Raw genomic sequence first — 20,358 nt, 5'->3', positions numbered from 1 at the left:
TGTGCTCCGCAACGAGAGAGGCCACAACAGTGAGAGGCCCGCGTACCGCAAAAAAAAAAAAAATTTTTTTTAATAAATTAATTAAAATCTAAAGAACGGTATTATATACTAGCTACTTTCAAAAAAGAAGAGGAAGAAATAAAAGTAATTTGAGATTTAAGGTTAGAAAAGAAAAGGTAGCAAGCGGAGAATCTAACAATACCTAGATTATTAAGCTAAAAATTTTTCATCAGAACATTTCACAAAAATCAAGACACTGGTAGGAAGGATATGAAATCACTTAATTCTGTCTGTTAATAAAATGGACTATTCATCTGTTCATAATGAAGTAAACAGAGGAAGGTTTTCATTTAAATAAAAAAAATAAGTTAGAAACTAAAAGGAATCCCATAATGCAAAGGTTTCATTTACTCTGCATTTTTTCAAGCATTCCAATCTTACTCAGAAATAATACAAGATATCCAAGGGCTTTAAAATCTAAGGCCTTTAATTAGTTTTCAGTAATGACCATAAATGCCTTCTCAAAACCCCTTTCACTGAAAACAGAAGGCACTAGGCATTACATAACACCCTGAAAGCAGTGATTCCTTCTGATGCTGGTGAAGATACACATTAAATGGCAGGTTTTAGATCTTAATGTCTCCTCCGGGAAAAAAAAAAAAAGACAGCTCTGAAAATCACCCCCAAAATTAAAGTTACCAGTCTTTCTCAGGTTCCCAATGCAATTTTAAGTTATTTTTACAAGTACATAATTTGAAATTAATAGATAAACCCGGTAAGTATGATATGGTTTTCAACATGTGTTAGGCTTTTTGTTAAGTACAGTAAATATGAAGATACCGTTATTACGCTAATTGGCATCCTTTGCTTCTCTTTAGCTGTGCAAAATAAAGTTGAAATGATACATCCTGTAGTGGTATAATTTAAAAAATCCTTGATATGATACTAACAACTTTCAAACTCTGGTCACAAACTACATATAAATTGTTAGATTATTAAAATACACCTTTTTGAAAAATAATAAGATGACCATTTATACCTAAATAAGGTTTCCCAGGAAGATATGAAATACTTTAGCATATAAAAGTAGTTGCCCCTTTTCCATGAGGACAACTGTTGTTTCACAAAATAACTCATGTGATTCCTTTCAAATGCCACATTCTCTCCATGACTTTGAGGTATGCTTCAAGAGACTTGTATCCATGAGAAAAGGGCACATTTGGATAGAAGACCACAGTTACAAACACCAAGGACCCTTTCTTAGGTCAGGAGTGCCCTTAAGAGTTACATTAACAGAGAATAAGAGATAGCTCCTGAAGCCATTTCTTTTACAACCTACAACTAAATTTGGATATGTAAAGGGTAATTCAAGACACAGATATTTACATATGTGCTATGTCATGTGTGCCTATTTTAAACAGTGGCTTCTTCAGGACACTCCTATTCAAACACTAACGAAAAAACCTTATTCTACCAAACCACAATCTTCTATTTTTGGCAAGGTAGTATAGTGTAAACAAAACAAAACAGAAACAAACAAAAACAACAATGACAAAAAACTAGCTATAACAGTGATTGAGGCAAAAGTTCCATGTCAAACAACAGTAGGGAAAGTATTCTGAGAAATATTAATTTTGGGGGAAAAAACCCTACCAAACAAATAATGCTAGAAATCAATCTTATAATCGCTCAAATGACTATCACATAAAAGTTTTAGGGCTTCCCTGGTGATTGGGAGTCCGCCTGCCGATGCAGGGGACAAGGGTTCGTGCCCCGGTCCGGGAAGGTCCTGCGTGCCGCGGGGCGGCTGGGCCCGTGGGCCGTGGTCACTGGGCCTGCGCGTCCAGAGCCTGTGCTCCACGGCGGGAGAGGCCACAGCAGTGCGTACCGCAAAAAAAAAAAATAAAGTTTTACAAATGCCTTTAAAATAAGAATAGTTGTTTTAAAAAGTAGCTGATTATGAGGTTTATAATTAGAATGTCTTTGAAAAACAGACAAGCTAATTAACTTGGGCCCAATTAGCAAAGGTAAGAGGAAATAAACTCTTCCATAATTAATACTAGATGTCGTCTTCCCTTTGGTGAAACAGATTAAATTTGAAACTGGTATAGAAAATAATGAAATGAAACCTCTATGACAATTGAAAAAAAAAACACCAATGCCACTAATAATGAACACAATGGGAGGCAAAAAACATATTTTTAAGCAATGATTACTCAAAAGAATGCCTTATAAAAAACTACATATAATCACGTTAAGAAAAAGCTTCAAGACTAGCAGCTGGGCTTTGTGAAACACGTAGGACAACGGAAGGCACTACAAAAGCATTAATCACTCCTAACTACAGTCTGACAGTTCAGTCTTTTCCTTCTTCTTAAGAAGATAGCCAGTGTGAATGTCATTTTTATATCCCCCTGAGTTTTATCATGATTGGGCAGAGAAGCACCAATTTAAAAAAATATCTGCAATGCCAGCACTGCAGTTTGGAATCGCTTAAACTGATGGCCCCACAGGTCTCTCATAAGAGCACTTTAGAACATGATTAAAAATATAGAAATGCCTTTTGGTGTTTCAGTATTAAAGTGGAACCACCACAGATATCCATTTTTTTAAAACTAATGCACTAAAAAGGTCTGTTTATACAGTATACTCTTTCAACCCTGTAGCTAGCATTCACGGCTATTTTCCGCTCCGAGAGATCTTGGGCGTCTGGTTGAAGTGTCAGTATGCTTCATGATGTACAATCCTTTTGGCTGGAAAATCCTGGCAAATATCATGTCATGCCCGTTTTGAGCAGTATGCCTCGTAGGTCCTCTGGCAATGCTAAAATAATTGCATCTATATGTGTCCGTAACTTTTCCATAGTGTCAGGTTTCACAGGTAAATGCTCTCGATCAGCCTGCAACTATATAAGGAACATTTGGAAGCATTTAAATTACCTTTTGAGGCTGTATTAATACAGTATATTCTCTAAATAAACAGTTTTAATGGTCAAAGATTTGGAAACTTCAGACTGAGACCAGAATTTACAGAATCTATAAAAAAGCAAAGAACATGCCACTTTAACAATACAATTGCTGAGCTCGAAAAAAGACTTCATGTAAATTAATAGATAATATCAACGCAGACCATGTGGTATTAAATATAAGTCACAATGTTTTTTGTAAAGCTCATTGGACTCCATGTAAATAACTAAAAAAAATATATGGCTTCATTATGATCTGCTTGAGTGACCAAGTATTTTCAGTCAGATCTACCATCAATTGACCAATCATAAGTCCTCTCATTTAAAAATTTACTTCTCTGATACATCAAAGCTATCACCTCAAATAAGAGCAAAACAACTTCACAGATCTTTGGCTGCTTTGGCTACATACCAGCTTGTTTTTTAGCTTCAATACAAGGTCTACTGTTTCTACTTCTGTGTGTTTCTGGGTCCAGTGAAGTAAGTCCTAGAAGAATAAACAAATCTCAAATCAGTAAATACTCAAAATAATATTCAAATCGTTCTATTTCAATAGGCAAGGCTACTGGGAAGAAAGGACAGGAAGGAAAAGGAGAACAGGGTGTTTAACCCAGACATAGCATTATAGTATAATTCTGTACATAATATTCTGACAATGTGAATCAGATACTTTTTGACATTAGCCAGAATGACTGTCTAATATTCAGAAGTAAAACACAATGGAAGAAATTCCTTTCTGGCCCTTTTAGATCAATCAAGAGAAACAAAATTGGAACTTAAGGTACGATACTAACCCCTAACTCCACTAAGTATTGAGTAATTTATAAGGTACATCAACTAACAAATCAAGATAATTGCGAACATGAATATATTACTGTATACAAACTTTGCATCTTCAAATAAGCTCTTCCTGGGCTTATTTGTGGTTGCCTTCATGGTATTCTTTCTCTGAAAACCGGTCACTGAGAGTTTATGATTAGAAAGTTAACACTGAGGCTAGCCCACCTCAAGCTAAACACAAATTGAGACTATCCTTTATATTTTTAAAAGTAGCTTAATTTAAAATAGTCTGCTGACAAATTATAGAATACGAAAAAGTCCAAATACAGGAAAAATATATTAATAACTGGGAAAGGTGAATAACGCATGGTGGAAAAGGTGTTGAGTTAGACTGCTCGGATCTGAATTCTAACTCCATCCAGTGGTATGCTAGTAAATATTTAACAACTGGCTCTCAGGAAAAGTTCCTGGTTTATACCATTTGCCAGTTGCTGTGGTGTAATTCTCCCTCTGTAGCTGATTTCAAGCTACCAACCTGAGATCACTGAATACAGAGCTGGGAAGAGATGCACACGGCTGGCTCTTGTGAGCCAGGGCAAGTGGGCTCGAGCACACTGCTGGTTCCACTACTTAGCAGTGATGTGATCTGAAGCAAATCACTTAATTGATTAATGGATCACTCAATTGTCTCAATTAATCACTCAAGTGTCTCATAATGCAGATCATAACACACCTACTTCAATGAACTATGAAGATTAAAAGACTGTCCATTTAAAGCACCTGCACAGTCCTTGGCACATGGCACATGATCTGGAAAAGTTAGCTATTACTATTTATAAAGTAGTGGATATGGATATAACCTTTCAGCCTCTATGAATAACTTTATTTTCAATAGTTGTTAATCATCACACAAACGTGCTGTTTTCTAACCTCTTCACAAAGAGCTTCCAGATGGAGTGCCTCCAGTTTCTGGGTCATTTCCTTCCTCCGGGTCTTGAACCAACCATCAAAATTTGGAGATTTTAGAAAATGCCTATAAAAATAAATTTTTAAAAAGCAAAGTTTGATTATGACTTAACTTCCTCTCAATACTTTTTCTACCGATAGCTAGGAGAACCATGTGAAACAATGTAATTTTTTTAAAAAAAGAATATGTTGGATTTCCCTGGTGGTCCAGTGGTAAAGAATCTGCCTTCCAATGCAGGGGACGAGGGTTCAATCCCTGGTTAGGAAACTAAGATCCCACGTGCAGTGGGGCAACTAAGCCTGTGCGCCACAACTACTGAGCTCACGCGCCTCAACTAGAGAGCCCACACGCCACAACTACAGATCCCACAAGCTCTGGAGCCTGTGCGCTGCAACTACAGAGCCCACGCGCTCTGGAGACCCTGTGCCACAGCTAGAGAAGCGAAAACCCACACAACACAACTAGAGAGAAGCCCGCACACTGCAATGAAGATCCTGCATGCTGCAACTAAGACGCGACGCAGCCAAAAAATTTAAAAAAAAAAAAAAAGGATATGTTTAAGCCCAGTTTTTTGTTTCATTTTTAAATAAAGCTCTATAGATGGATGAAACAGAAAAAAAAGGACCAACCGGTAAAGTCCAATCCAATCGCCTTTTATTCTAGAGGTCAGCTGAGGTCCTGTTTTCTCAAGTGTTTTCATAAATTCTTCTGGAAGGAACTGTCTTAATTGGGGTGGACTCTAGAAAACATGACATACTGTATTTTAAAATTAAAAATGGATATATTCACAGAAGTTAACTGCAGTTAGACAACTCAAATAGGAATTTAACTGAATATATTTATACCTTCCATGGAGAAATGCTTTTCTGCAAAGGCATCAAGCTTGCCACATATCTTTCCTAAGTCCAAGAAAAAAAAGTTAGTCAAAGTCAGGTGTTCTTACCGAGACAGTCTTCAAAAATGTTTAAACTGACCTACTTAAAAAAAGTGGGCTTCCAAGTTTTTCATCATATGCTCTTTCAATGGACATCAACCACACCATCACCAGTCTCAATAGATACACTAAATTTAGATTGAATTGAGAAGTCAGACTTCCAATAAAAATTTAACTAAATCTCAGATAATCCAAAGAACTACCTATTTTTAATGATAATAATTAACCTTATTGAGTAACTGTGTGCCAGAAAATGTACTCAACATTTTACATGCGTGATCTCTTTTAACTCTTGCAACTATCCTTTGTGGCAGGTATTACTGGGAAACTGAGGCTTCGAAAGGCTAAGTAACCTGCCCAAGTTCACACAGCTTGAACTTGAATTCAGGTCTACTTGACTTCAGCCCATGCTCTTAATTAAGCATTACAGTAAAGTTCACTTAATCAACTTAAGCAAGTTGATTTAAATGGAACAAAATAAATTGACATCTATAGACTAAGAAAAAATATTTCTTCCCAAAGTATAATAGCAAAGATTTCCAGACTGCCCTCCTATAATATTCTTAGATAGATTACATTAACAACTACACGAGTCTCTCTCTGATGCATTCTCCAGACTAGGACCACATCATGGTACTGCCTTATACTGTGAGGCATAACTTTTAGTAATTTAACATGATGTTCCACTGAACTTCAAAAAATAATTATATCATCTAGTCATTTATTTCATAAATATTTATTGAGTGCTATCATGTGACAGGCTGAGGAAAGGTAATGAACAAGACAGATAAGGAACTTCATCACGGAACTACATTCTCACAGGTATCATATCAAATTGTGCTCAAGAAAATAGTATCAGATTTGAAAACTTCTGCTCTTTCCATTACAGTAAATGCAGATGATAATGGCAGCTACCTCATAGAGTTGTTAGGAGAATTAAACAAATTGTTGCTCTCTAGCGCCAGTGCTTGGCAGTCTTAAGAAAGCACCTGCTTAGCTCTGCATAGTGAAGTTCTTCTTCCGAGTGAAATCTATTTAGCCCAGACCATGATCCTAGGGAGTTGCTATTTAATTCTTTAGAAAGTATAATCAGTAAACATGTTTTTTCACCTGCACAGTATCCTGGGAATGAAATATTGGAAGTCTTGGGTATGCTCTGCAAGGAATAGGTACTATTGTAGGATCTTGGACTAATAATAGAATCCTAAAATGTTCAACCTCATCTCTACCCCAATGCCTCCTTCAACCAGTTCAAGCTTTGTCCTGATACCTCAGACGAAATGGAAATATAAGCATACAACATCACTGCTTAAAACCTCCCTATCTGCTTGGGGAGCACAATCTGACTATCTTAGCATGAAATAAAAAGTACCGATCAAAAAATAAATAAATAACATCAGAGAAAGAAGCTCCAGTAGAACCTTTTAAGGTGCAAAATTCAATAATTATATAATATTTCATAAAAATTATCTCATTTAAGATTCACAACAACCCTGAAAAGTCTTTAGGGAAAGTGTAATCAGCCACATTTTACAGATAAACAAATTGAGGGTCAAAGAAAGGAAGTGACTTACCAAATTACACAGCTAATACCAGAACAAAGAATTCAGGTGTCTTGCAAAGGGCTCTATTTTAATCACTACACACACGAGCAAGCAAAACAATTTAAGATAAAGTTTTGGTGGATGAAAAAAACATTCATGTGCCCTTCAACAAAGCACTAAATTAAGCAAATACATATGCTAACTTACTAATGGAATGATGAAGCTTTGTGTCAGTTCCAAAAAATAACGTCGGAGAATAACGCTTTGAGCCTCAGAAGGACGCTTCTGTTGTACACCCTTAAAAGAGGAAAAAAATGAGAACCTATACTCTAGTGTCAGAGAATACAAAACGATGAATGCTTATAGAAGTTTAGCTGATATGTAAATATGTATTTTACTTGATAGGAAAAAACCCCTAGAACTTCATCTTGAAGTCATTTAATGTGAAGTTCACTGTGCAATATCCTGTAAAAAAATCCTTAGAGAAAAATATAAGACATTCATCCCATACTTTAAAATATTAGCTCACAACAAAGACTATATTTATTTCATACTTGTTGTATTAACAATATTTACATTTTCCAAAAAAATGCTAACTATCCTATTAGGTGTTAAGCTACCTCATAGTACAGTCCACGTCTTTCTCACTATAACTCCTAAGTTTTCAGGAAGATTGGCACTAGGTTGGTAGCTGCAGTCCCATATTTCTAGCCCATAATTGCTGCTACATTAGTCTCCTGATTTTCATGAAGCTTTGGTTCAAAGTCCAGAGTCCAGAAAGACCTCTTTTCATATTATTGTACATAAAGCACATGTTGCTTTACTGGATACTGCATACCTGAGTAAGGAAATCTAAATTAATAATATGAGCAAGTAATCACCTTCTGCAATTGTTTCATGATTTCTTCATCTCTATTTAGATATGGCTTATAAGAAGTATAAACTCCTAAGAAGTAAAGAAAAGAAAATGAGGTAAGCAGTATGACCCATTTACCCATATAGTATGTGTTTTAAAAATTAATAAAAGTCAATACCAGGTTTAGAATCCAGAGTCTTTAGGTTCTTCAATTTTTTCACTTTAACCTGCTTAGGAATTTCACCTGAAGGAAACATCATAAAGATTCTTATAGTTATTTGAATTTCACATATCACAAAACTGGAATTTTCTAAGACTGATAATCCACTAACTGTTATGTACTTAGTCAGGGACGCTGTAGCTAAGGTATTCTTAACATCAGTGAATATTTAAGAGTTTATTCCTAGTACTTTAAAACTGGATAAAGGGAACACTGGGCTATATAACAGCATTACAGAAACAATTGTGTAAATTATATAAAATGGATATTTGATCTTTCATTAATATCTATCACTACTTTAAAATTCCCCTTTTTGTCACTCAACTTAAAATTTAAAATCTTTGTGCTAAATATATGAAACATGAATAAGATACCATTTTGAATATGATGCCAAATATAATACCATTTAAGAGTAAAGAGAATTGAAAGCAACTCCTAAGTTAGTATGAAGATGTAGTATTCAAAGATTTTTTTTCTAGTACCGCCCCAAATTCTGCTTTTGCAGTGTAGAAACACTGCCACCAGGTGGTGATAGTGGAAGCCACAACCACGGGCCTGAGCCACAGGTGGACTGGACTCTGGACTCCTAAGCAGGGGTGCTGTGTTGCAAAAAGGAGTATGAAGTAAAAGAGAGAAAAGATTACAGGATGAAATGTATGCTTTGTTGAATACTGCTCCTGGGTAGAAAGAAAATCTGAAGACATGTGCAGCAAGGAAAGAGAAGAAAGTGAGCTACTGTAGCTCTGTGGAGGAGATTTAAAAACAAGAGGCTTTGGGGACAGACTGAGAAACAATAGGAAAGAGTCCAGAAACACTCAGGTTTCTGGAATGTTTCTGATTTATTAGCTCACAGTTTTTACTTTGTCAACTTATTCTATATATTCCCACATACTAATTCTTATTTATTTATTTATTTTTTGGCTGCATTGGGTCTTCGTTGCTGCACGCGGGCTTTCTCTAGTTGCGGTGAGAGGGGGCTGCTCTTTGTTGTGGTGCATGGGCTTCTTATTGCAGTGGCTTCTCTCCTTGAGGAGCAGGGGCTCTAGGCGCGCGGGCTTCAGTAGTTGTGGCGCGCGGGCTCAGTAGTTGTGGCTCACGGGCTCTAGAGCACAGGCTCAGTAGTTGTGGCGCATGGGCTTAGTTGCTCCATGGCATGTGGGATCTTCCCAGACCAGGTATCAAACACGGGCCCCCTGCATTGGCAGGCGGATTCTTAACCACTGCGCCACCAGGGAAGTCCCCACATACTAATTCTTATGAGAATGTCTCTCATCTTGAATGTCATCTCACGGTTTTCCTTTCCAGAGTTCAGAGTAGCTTTTCGTCAGAAGATTTGTAAAACTTTTTTTTCTTAAAGTGCGGAATTAATACATATTTAACTACACAGATAACTAAATTCAAATCACTATCTGCCTCTGACTCTGAGAACCCAAAGAACATCACATGTCAAAACTACAACGCTTTGAATAAGTCTAAATATTTCTGTGCCTACTTTCTGTTTCCTTTTGTCTAGATCACAAAGGACTTGCAACTCCTGTATCCACCAATGCCATTTATTATATATTATTTCCTGAAATTCACTGTGCAGAGGAACCAAATATCAGGGAAGAGAATAATTCAGCAGTAGGTTTCATATATTCTTTACATTCAGTAAGTTCTAGGTAATAACGAAGATACATAGTGATCCATATCAGCTTTTTTTAAAAGGCAAAGACAAGAATACTACCTGCGCAGCAATCTTCACTCACACAATTCCCCTCTGATTCAAGGGACCTCATCAGGTGTAAGATGCATACTGAACTCTAACCCTAGCCACTATAATTCTTACACTGTAGTACATAATAGACATAAAGAAAACTAGTCATAAAGATACATTGTTTATTGCCAAAAAAAGTTAAATGGTATTTGTCAAATACGTCTGGAAAATAAAATAAGAATGCCAGAAAATGAACTGAAGTCCTACAATTACAGATGTTTATTTTAATTAAATACTTATTCAATGTCTGTTATGTACATGCACATAAGAGAGGGGTTTAGCATTATTAAATTAATAATGTTCTGCACATTTGCATAACAATCTTCTACATTTAGGTCAAATGTTTTACCTTTGATTAAATCATCAAACCCAATTTCTGGTTAGAAATTCAGTTTATAATGTGATCCAATATACACTAGTAGAATTACTTTCTCTTTGAGGAATACTTGTTCAGTACCATTATCCTAGCATTACATTTCTTCATTTAATAGGATTTGGGTGAACTAAAACTAGGTATAACCCATAAGAAGTAATCCCTTTATAGCACGAGGAATGATCCCTCTGCAGGGTTAAAACTATATATATGTTTCTAATAAAGCTACAAACTTCTGGGCCCAGGAGAGCAAAATCTCAGTTCTGCTATGCCTTCCCTGCTGGTCCTACAGAACATACTTTATCTGCAGTTTTACTGACCCTCTCAGATAGTCTTGAATTTTCAAAGCCAGGATCCTAGGCAGAGCTGTTGTGTTTCCTAACTTGTGTAGCATATGCAGTGGTCCTAGTCTTGAGATCAATGGTAGAAAAGAAATATATCCCAAGATATATGCCCAGTACTCATAAATTAAAAGACAAATGGATTTTCATGAATGTGATACCAAAAACAGAGACAATAAAAGAAAATATTGATAAACTGGACTTCATCAAAATTAAAAACTTCTGCGCATCAAAGGATACTATCAAGAGAGTGAAAAGACAACCCACAGGAGAATACATTTACAAAGCATACATCTAATAAGGCATTAGTATCCAGAATATAAAGAACTACAACTCAACGAAAAAACCAACCCAATTAAAAAACAGGCAAAGTGGACTTCCCTGGTGGTGCAGTGGTTAAGAATCTGCCTTAACCACTGCCAGGGTACACGGGTTCGATCCCTGGTCCGGGAAGATCCCAAATGCCGCAGAGCAACTAAGCCTGTACGCCACAACCGGCTGAGCCTGCGCTCTGGAGCCCACGAGCCACAACTACTGAGCCACGTGCCACAACTACCGAAACCCACGCGCCCAGAGCCCGTGCTCCACAAGAGAAACCACCGCAATGAGAAGCCTGCGTACTGCAACGAAGAGTAGCCCCCACTCACCACAACTAGAGAAAGCCCGTGTGCAGCAATGAAGACCCAACAAAGCCAAAAATAAATTAATTAATTTTTTAAAAAAAAAAAAAGGGAAAAGGACTTGTAAAGACATTTCCCCAAAGGAGACATAGAAATGGCCAATGAGAACATGAAAAGATGCTCAATATTACTAATCATTAGGGAAATGTAAATCAAAACTACAATAAGATACCACCTCACATCCATTAGGCTACTATCAAGAAAACAGAAAATAACAAGTGTTGGTGAGGATGTGGAGAAGTTGATATCCTGTGCACCACTGGTGAGAATGAAAAGTGAAAACAGTATAGCAGTTCCTCAAAAAGTTAAACATGATGACTATATGGTCCAGCAATTCCACTTTTAGGTATACAGTTGACCCTTGAACAACATGGGTTTGAACTGCCCAGGTCCACTTATACATGGATTATTTTCTTTTTTTGATGAATATATACAGTACTACAAGATTTGCAGTTGGCTGAATCCACAGATGTGGAACTGTGGATACAAAGGGCCAACTATGGGAGTTGAACATCCTCGGATTTTGGTATCTGTGGCAGGTCTTGGACCCAATCCTCTGTTGATACCAAGGGATGACTATATACCCAAAAGAAGTGAAAGCAGGGACTGGAGATATTTGTACACACATGTTCACAGTATTATTCACATAGCTAAAAGATGGAAACAAGCCAAGTATCCATCAACAGATGAATGGATAAGCAAAATGTGGTATATACATATGATGGAATATTTTTCAGCCTTAAAAAGGAAGGAAATTTTGACACATACTACAACATGGATGAACTCTGAGGACATTATGCTCAGTGAAATAAGCCAGTCACAAAAGGACAAGTAGGTAGAATTCCACTTACATGAGATACCCAGAGTAGTCAGATTCACAGAGACAGAAAGTGGAATGGTAGTTGCCAAGGGTGGGGGGTGGGGCGATGTGGAATGCATAGGGAGCTACTGTGCAATAGTTTCAGTTCTGCAAAATGAAAAGAGTTCTGTGGATAGATGGTGGTGATGGCAGCACAACCATGTCAATGTACTTACTGCCACTGAACTGTACACTTAAAAAATGATTAAGATGGTAAATTTTATGTTATGTATATTTTACCACAGCTTTTTAAAAAAAGGAATAAAATTCTAATACATGCTACAGCATGGATGAATCTTGAAAATGTTATGCTAAGTGAAATAAGCCAAACACTAGAGGAGAAATACTGTATGATTCATAGAAACAGAAATTAGAATAGAGTTCACTAGGGGCTGGGAGATGAGAGGAATGAAGAGTTATTGTTTCATGGCTACAGATCTTCTGTTTGAGATGATGCAAAGTTCTGTAAATGGATAGGGCTGACAGTTGCACAACACTGTTAATGTACTTAATGCCACTGAATTGTACACTTCAAAATTGTTAGAATGGTAAATTTTATGTTATATATATTTTGTTATAATAAAAAATTTTTAAGATAAGTGGGAAAAAGTATCATAAACATACTAAACTTAATGAAATTTTGCACATCTGTTAAGACCTGTGCTCAAACGACACAATCCAGTCCCAGAAATAGGTACTACAGTCTTGCTCAAAATCATTTAAACACCCCTGGTATCATTGCTCACAATGTATCACCTCTACTAATTGAACAAGGACCAAACTGAGGACACTGACACTCTCTACCATCCACTCCTCAATGACCACTAAGGATCTATAAAACATAATGTTTCCATACAACATCATCACTCTCCTATAGAAAAAGTGATACCTTTTTCTATATGATATGGTCCAAATACTCTGGTGACAGAAATAATCAGAGGGAACACAGCATCTCATCCCTAAAATAGGCTGCTTAAAATAAAGTGTAGGGCTTCCCTGGTGGCGCAGTGGTTGGGGGTCCGCCTGCCGATGCAGAGGACACGGGTTCGTGCCCCAGTCCGGGGGGATCCCGCATGCCGTGGAGCGGCTAGGCCCGTGGGCCATGGCCGCTGGGCCTGCGCGTCCGGAGCCTGTGCTCCGCAACGGGAGAGGCCGCAGCGATGAGAGGCCCGCGCACCACAAAAACAAAAAAAATAAAGTGTAATTAATATTCCATATATGCCCTTATGCCCATTTTGAAAAATAAACTCAAGAAGTGTCCCCTTCCCTCCCTTGGTCCTAGGTCCTACTTTTAAATGGTAACTTCACCTGTCTGAAGAGGATTCTCAGAGCAGCAAAAATATTAGCTATCAAGACATCACAAGAAAAGGATATCCCTCATGGATAAAGATGTAAAAATCCTCAAAAAAAATTAGCAAAATAATAATAATAATAATAAAGGACTATACACCATAACCAAAAGGGATTTATTTAAGGAATATAAGGTTGGTTTAACATAAAAAATCAATTAATTTAGTATACTGTAGTAATAAAGGACAAAAAGTACACGATGATCTCCACAGATACAGAAAAAGCATTTAACAAAATTCAACACCAATTCATTATAATCTTTTTCAACAAACTAGGAACAGAGGGCTACTTCCTCAACTTGATAAAGGACATCTATGGATGTCCTCTATGCATTTTTTTGGTAGGTGGACACGATGGGTTATACATATAAGAATCTGTATATTTTAGCTGGAAGCTATGCTCTTCTCCAAAGGCTTTTATTCAAGTTGCCTCAAAGAAGGTTGCCATCAACATAATTAAAAAGTAACGAAGCAGTGAAAACAAAGGAAGAAATAAACCTGCTCATCCACCTTACATATTAAAACGAGAACACCAAGTTTATACTTTACCTGCAGGTTTAAGGTCTCCTATCCGAATAATGTGTGGCCAGTGCTGGAGTGTTTTTGCAAAAAAAGGGTTGGTTACTCCTAATATGACTGAGGGCCTACATTAAAACAAAACAAAACAAAACCAAAGTGAGGAAAAAAATGAATGTTCCATCAGTTTACAATTTATTTTGAGTGAACTACTGTTTACTCAAAGATTACTAAGATAATCTTTTCCTTCACTGGTACCACATATCAACTACATTCCAGGCACCATTTTTAGCACTAGGTATATAAAGATGAAAAGACACAGTTTTTCTAAAAGCACACAGGAAAAGCGGTATACATAACCAATTATGATACCAGAAATTAGAATACAGTGAAGGTGGTATAAAATGTACAATTATTACAAAGGAGAAACTATGTCTACCAGGGGATTAAGGGACAGCCTCACCAAAGAGATGACATTTGCACAAAGCTATGAAAGATGAACAGGAGGTTTTTTTTGAAGGATAGTTGATATATAACATGATATAAGTTATGAACAGGAGTCTTTTGCCAGGTGGATAACGGAAGAAAATGTGATGCAGGAGAATGAATAGTATGTGCAAAGCAATGAAGTGAGATCACGGTCTGTTTGTAAAACTACATATAGTTCAGCATTCCTAGAGCACAAAGGAGGAAGAATGAATAGTCAGAAATGAAAGCAGATGGGCAGATGCTGGCCAGATGATTCAGTACCAAGTTAATATGCTAAGAAATTCAGATGTTATCTTGTAGGCAAACAGAAGCTACTAGAGAACTGAGTGGAAGAATGCTACATGAACAAAAATGTACTTATTAGAAAGATCACTCTGGGGGAAATTTGGAAGATGCTGTGCAAAAAGGGGAAGAGGTTTGGGAAAAGCAACAGCAAATACGAGAAAGACTGGAGGTAGTAAGACTAGGAAGAGAGCTCTGGAAAGAAGATAACAAATGTTATGAGAGATATTTTAGGATGTTGAATTGACAGAATTTGGTAAAACTTCATGTGGAGCACATTAAGAACGAGAAATTTACGACAATTTAGGTTTTTGATAACTAAGTGAAAAGAAGCACCATTCATGAAGTAGGAAGAGGCATGGAACTAGGGAAGAAAAGAAGGAGACAAAAAGAATTAAGTTTGAACACGTTTAATTTTGGGTGCCATTAAGATGTCCAGGTGGCAAATACGATAAAAAAACAACAACAAAAACCTGGACAGAGGTCGAGACCTTGCAAAGATTTGAACTAGGAAGATAAATTTCAGTCATCAGTATATAGGTGTTAACAGAGACTGTGGGTACAGATAAGACTGTACAGAAAGAAATATCAGTCTGAAATCAGAACCCAGAACACAATACTGGAGAACACCAACATTTAAGCGGTTGGCAGAGAAAAAGAAGTCTGCACAGGAGACTGAGATGCACCAGGCAGGTGAGACGGTACCAAAGATTAAAATGTTTTCAACGTCAATAGAGTAAGTGTTACAAGAAAGGGAAGGCAGGAAAAACAGGGCAATAATGTGCCCACAGGTTCAAGGCAGTGAGAAAGGTCTTGATGACTTTGGCAAGAACTTCAGCAGAGATGAAGAAATCAACCTGCAACGAACTGAGAAGCAACCAGGAAACCAAGAAGTGGAGAGGGTAAATGGAAATTTTTGTTGTTATTCTAGAAACAGCTATGAAAAGAAGGTGAACAACAGAGCAGGAACTAAAGGGGAAAGGTAAGATATTTCTTCCCCTTTTACAGATTGGGAAGAATTTTTATATGTTTATATGCTGATTCAGTGAAGAGGGAGAAGGAAAAGGAAGTTACAGAGCAAGAAGAGATAACTGATGCTATAAGGGGTCCTGAAGCAAAGAACAAAGATAGAAGTAAAAGTAGTCAGATAGCTATTAAATTAGAGGAATTAGCTATTAATTAGCGGAAGACAATATAGCTTCCACTAACAAATAAGATCATTCAAAGAAAATAGGATAATGACTCTTGAAATGTGAAATTATTACCAGCAGCTCCTCAAAGCTTCCTTTATAAAATCAATCTGCCAAAAGTTCAAAATTTAAACTTTTCAATTATTACCAAAAATAATTCTACATAATTTGGTTATAAAGGTAATACTTGGTCAATAAAAGTTATTTTGTTTACTCACGGGGCTTGAGTACGGGTGGTATATTCTTTGAATTCACTATCATGAATAGTGAAATAAGGTCGGAAATCACTGAAGTACTTTAATGGAGAAATACAGCTGCAGAGTAAGAATAACATGTAAAACAAAGGACAGAAATTAAAGGCCCTACTCAATAACTATGAAATATCTAAACACAGAGTTTACCCCAGTGGGATCATCTATCTATAACTCATTTCAGGAAACTAGAAAGACAAATGGAAAAATGTAATGTAGATGGCATACCAAAAACACACTGGATTTGGGGCAGAAGACGGGGTGAAATTCTGGCTCTATCATTCATTAGCTACATACCTTTTTCTAGACACTGACCATTCACACAACTGATTTTTATCAGGTGCTAACTTTATGTAAGTGAATGAATGTGCTTATTGCCCAGAAAAACAAAAACATGGAATCTGAAATAATTTTCTCATCAATAAATGGTGTTATAATGAGCACTACCTTCTTACAGGATTATTGTGTAGATAATGCAATGAGTGTGCAAACATATCACAGGTGGTAAACTGTTGCAACTATCACCATGAGGAACCAAATATACTCACTTAACAAGTGCCAATACAGTCTCTGACGACTCTGATGGTGACGGTGCCATGACCACGAGGGGCTCACCCAACAGCACCAGCTCCCAAAGCATCTGACTATGAAGGAAAACTGGGCAGAAACACCTGAAAGGTGTTTACGCAGCAGAGACACTGTTATTTATCCATCCCTGTTTTTTTTAAGTTCCCATATAATCATTCTAAAAACTTCACATTGATACAATTCTTCCAGCTATGTGTACCTTGACCTGATATACAAATTCATTTAGAATATGGTGATGCGGACTTCCCTGGTGGTGCAGTGGTTAAGAATCCACCTGCCAGGCTTCCCTGGTGGCGCAGTGGTTAAGAATCCGCCTCCCAATGCAGGGAACACGGGTTCGAGCCCTGGTCCGGGAAGATACCACATGCCGCGGAGCAACTAAGCCCGTGCTCCACAACTACTGAGCCTGCACTCTAGAGCCCGTGAGCCACAACTACTGTAAGCCCACGCGCCTACAGCCCGAGCTCCGCAACAAGAGAAGCCACCGCAATGAGAAGCCCGTGCACTGCAACGAAGAGTAGGCCCCACTCACTGCAACTAGACAAAGCCCACGTACAGCAATGAAGAACCAACGCAGGCAAAAAAAAATAATAATAATAATATGGTGATGCACATAGATATAAGTTCCTTTTATCCACACAAAAATATATAGCAATTTTACTTGTTCCAAGTTTTACAAAATTAAATGTAATATATTGACACATAGAATGGCTAACAAATGATAAAAGCATATAAAATAATTATTAAATTATTGTACCATATAGTATATCTAGTTTATCAATATTGCTGTTACATTTGAATTTCTACTCTATTTTGAAGGAAACAAGAAAAATTAATTTTCCAAAGGATGTTTACTGGATGTACTTAATTTCAAAGTCAATGCTTTCAATATTAAAGAATGAGGAAAACAAATCACAAGGAGGTGTTCTAACACCAAACGACAGAATGCTTTCCTAAGCAGATCCTCCCCCTACAGAAATGTTGCATATTTTTACAGTAGCCCTGGAATTAGGCAGAAGCCTATAGGACAAAACTCTGGTACATTATCTAGCCTAAGTTAATTTGATAACTTTTACTTATTTAGTAATTTCCTCCTAGTAGGGTCAAAATTTTTCCTAGTATATTAGAGGGAAAAAAAACTACATTATCTATTTATAAAAATCATAACCAAAGGACTTTCCTGGTGGCACAGTGGTTAAGACTCCACGCTCCCAAAGCAGGGGGCCCAGGTTCAATCCCTGGTCAGGGAACTTGATCCCACATGCGTGCTGCAACTAAGAGTTCACATGCCACAACTAAGGAGCTGGCAAGCCACAATTAAGGAGCCTGCTAGCCGCAACTAAGGAGCACACGTGCTGCAGCTAAGGATGCCGCCTGCTGCAACTAAGATCCGGTGCAACCAAATAAATAAAGTAAATGTTAAAAAAAAAAAAAGTAACCAATCTACCTACCTGAAAACATACACACACAAGAAGAAAAGGAAAAAAATACAAGTAACTTTTAAGTGTAAAAATATGAAACAAATTTGTGAGATGGAAATTAGGGAAAGTTCATTTTAACTATTCAAAGGCAAGAAGAGAAATGTGAAGGAAGGGCAAAAAACCAAAAATAAAAACAATAAACAGTTCAAGGATAAGGCAAAGGAGCTCTTCCTCCTTCCTTCCTAAACAATTCAATCCTACAGCAAAACACACTGCATGGTAGGCATCTCTGCCAAGAGGGAAAGAGAGCCCTGCTGGCCTGAAGAGTGTATCAGGACTTGTGTGAGATAAGGCAGACATCTATGTGGAGGAGGTGGCTTGTCGTGGGGGTGTTGGAACCCTAATGTAGTGAGAAAGGTGTGCATGTGTGGAGGTGATCTGATTTGGGGTGACAGAGCCCAGGAATTGTGAGGGGCGTGGAGGGGCAGCAGGTGCAGAGGGTCAGAGCCAGAGTGGGCTGAGGAGGCTGTCCATGGTGGGGTGTCAGAGCAGGGGAATGAGGGTGAACGTATGGAGGGGTGGCCTGCAGTAAGGTGTAGAAGCACAAGTAGGGAAAGGAGGGATCCACGTGGGGGCTGGCTTGGCACTGGGAGTCAGAGCACGACAGGGTGAGGATGGCATCCACAAAGAGAGGTGGCCTAACGTGTGGTATGGAAGCCGGACTGGGGCAAGAGGGGAACCACGTGGGGGGTCAATCAGGCATGGAGCAGGGCCTAAGCAGGGTAAGGAGGGTGTCCATGAAGAAGAGCAGCCAGGTGGGCAGTTTCAGAGCCCAAGAAGGATAAGAAAGGCATTTGCTCAGAGAAGAAGGTTGCAGCAGAGACGAGAGATTGGTTACTAGCATGCGCCGATCAAATAAGTAAATGAATCAAGGATAATAGGATGTAGCTCCTCTGTCAGAGAAAAGAAATACAAATATGAAAAGGGAAAAAAGTAGAGTGGAATTAGGGGTATTGGTGTGACTTTATAGTTTTCAATATATATGGATATAGAAATAAATATGTATGTAAAAGTGTTTAAATACTATATATGAGTGTGTATGTATACATGCATTTACAGATACATATTTTCCTTAGCTCTGTCCACTAACAGGGATATTCCCTTAGCAAGGAGCACAACTAATGCCCAGATCTTGACTTCTAAATCCTATTCTCTACTAAGTAGCTGATTCCAGGGCTGGGGAAGAGAAAATACAAGATAATCTTGGAACTCAACAGAATTGAAAACATATGTCCACACAAAGGCTTATATACAAATGTTCACAACAGCATTATACATAACAGCCAAAAAGTGGAAACCATCCAAATGTCCTTCAATGGATTAATGGATGTGATATATCCATACAATGGAATACTATTCAGCCATAAAAAGAATGAAGTAATGATTCATGCTACTGCATGGATAAACCATGAAAATAATAAGCTCAGTGAAAGAAGGCAGACATAAAAGGTCACATATTGTATGATTCTATCTATATGATATGTCCAGAATAGACAAATCCAAAGAGACAAAGTGGATTAGTGGTTACTAGGGGCTGCAGGGAAGAGGCCATGGGGACTAACTGCTAATGGGGTACAGGGTTACTTTTTGAGTGATGAAAATATTCTGGAACTAGACAGTAGTAATGGTTGCACAACTCTGTGAATATACTAAAAACAACTGAACTGTATACTTTGAAAGAGTGAATATTATGTATGTGAATTATATATCAATTTTTTTAGTTAAAAAAAAAAGATAAGCCTGGAACAAACAAGTTAGTGTTTCAAGAATGAAAAGGATATGACAAAAAAAGAAAAACAGAGGCCAGCTTGAAATGGATTCTCACTGGCCAAACTGGGGACAATCTGAACATCAAAAACTGATGAGAATAATGGATTTTAATAACCTGTTGAATAAAACAAGAAACCAAAAATCCATACAGATATACATACATGGTG

General features: G+C 37.5%; 1 protein-coding gene across 4 annotated transcripts in view; it reads right to left on the bottom strand.

Annotated features, from left to right (window-relative positions):
* Window positions 1-469: 469 nt before the first annotated feature.
* The window catches only part of DENND6A (DENN domain containing 6A), a 51,426-nt gene continuing 31,537 nt past the window's right edge, over window positions 470-20,358 (bottom strand). For 3 of the 4 annotated variants that reach the window (XM_049715346.1, XM_049715348.1, XM_049715347.1), the window contains 11 exons: window positions 16,901-17,023; window positions 16,320-16,415; window positions 14,174-14,268; window positions 8,225-8,290; window positions 8,072-8,136; window positions 7,398-7,487; window positions 5,558-5,611; window positions 5,342-5,451; window positions 4,676-4,778; window positions 3,378-3,452; window positions 470-2,905 (listed from right to left, as the gene is read on the bottom strand). In XM_049715346.1, coding sequence (XP_049571303.1) covers window positions 2,774-2,905; window positions 3,378-3,452; window positions 4,676-4,778; window positions 5,342-5,451; window positions 5,558-5,611; window positions 7,398-7,487; window positions 8,072-8,136; window positions 8,225-8,290; window positions 14,174-14,268; window positions 16,320-16,415; window positions 16,901-17,023 — 1,009 coding nt within the window. In that variant the 3' untranslated portion in view covers window positions 470-2,773. The remainder of the gene's footprint in view (window positions 2,906-3,377; window positions 3,453-4,675; window positions 4,779-5,341; window positions 5,452-5,557; window positions 5,612-7,397; window positions 7,488-8,071; window positions 8,137-8,224; window positions 8,291-14,173; window positions 14,269-16,319; window positions 16,416-16,900; window positions 17,024-20,358) is intronic. The other variant, XM_049715349.1, reaches the window with a different exon arrangement.

The sequence above is a fragment of the Orcinus orca genome, chromosome 10 (assembly GCF_937001465.1).
Source record: "Orcinus orca chromosome 10, mOrcOrc1.1, whole genome shotgun sequence".
NCBI classification, from domain to species: domain Eukaryota; kingdom Metazoa; phylum Chordata; class Mammalia; order Artiodactyla; family Delphinidae; genus Orcinus; species Orcinus orca.
This window is presented reverse-complemented; position numbering and strand designations above follow the sequence as displayed.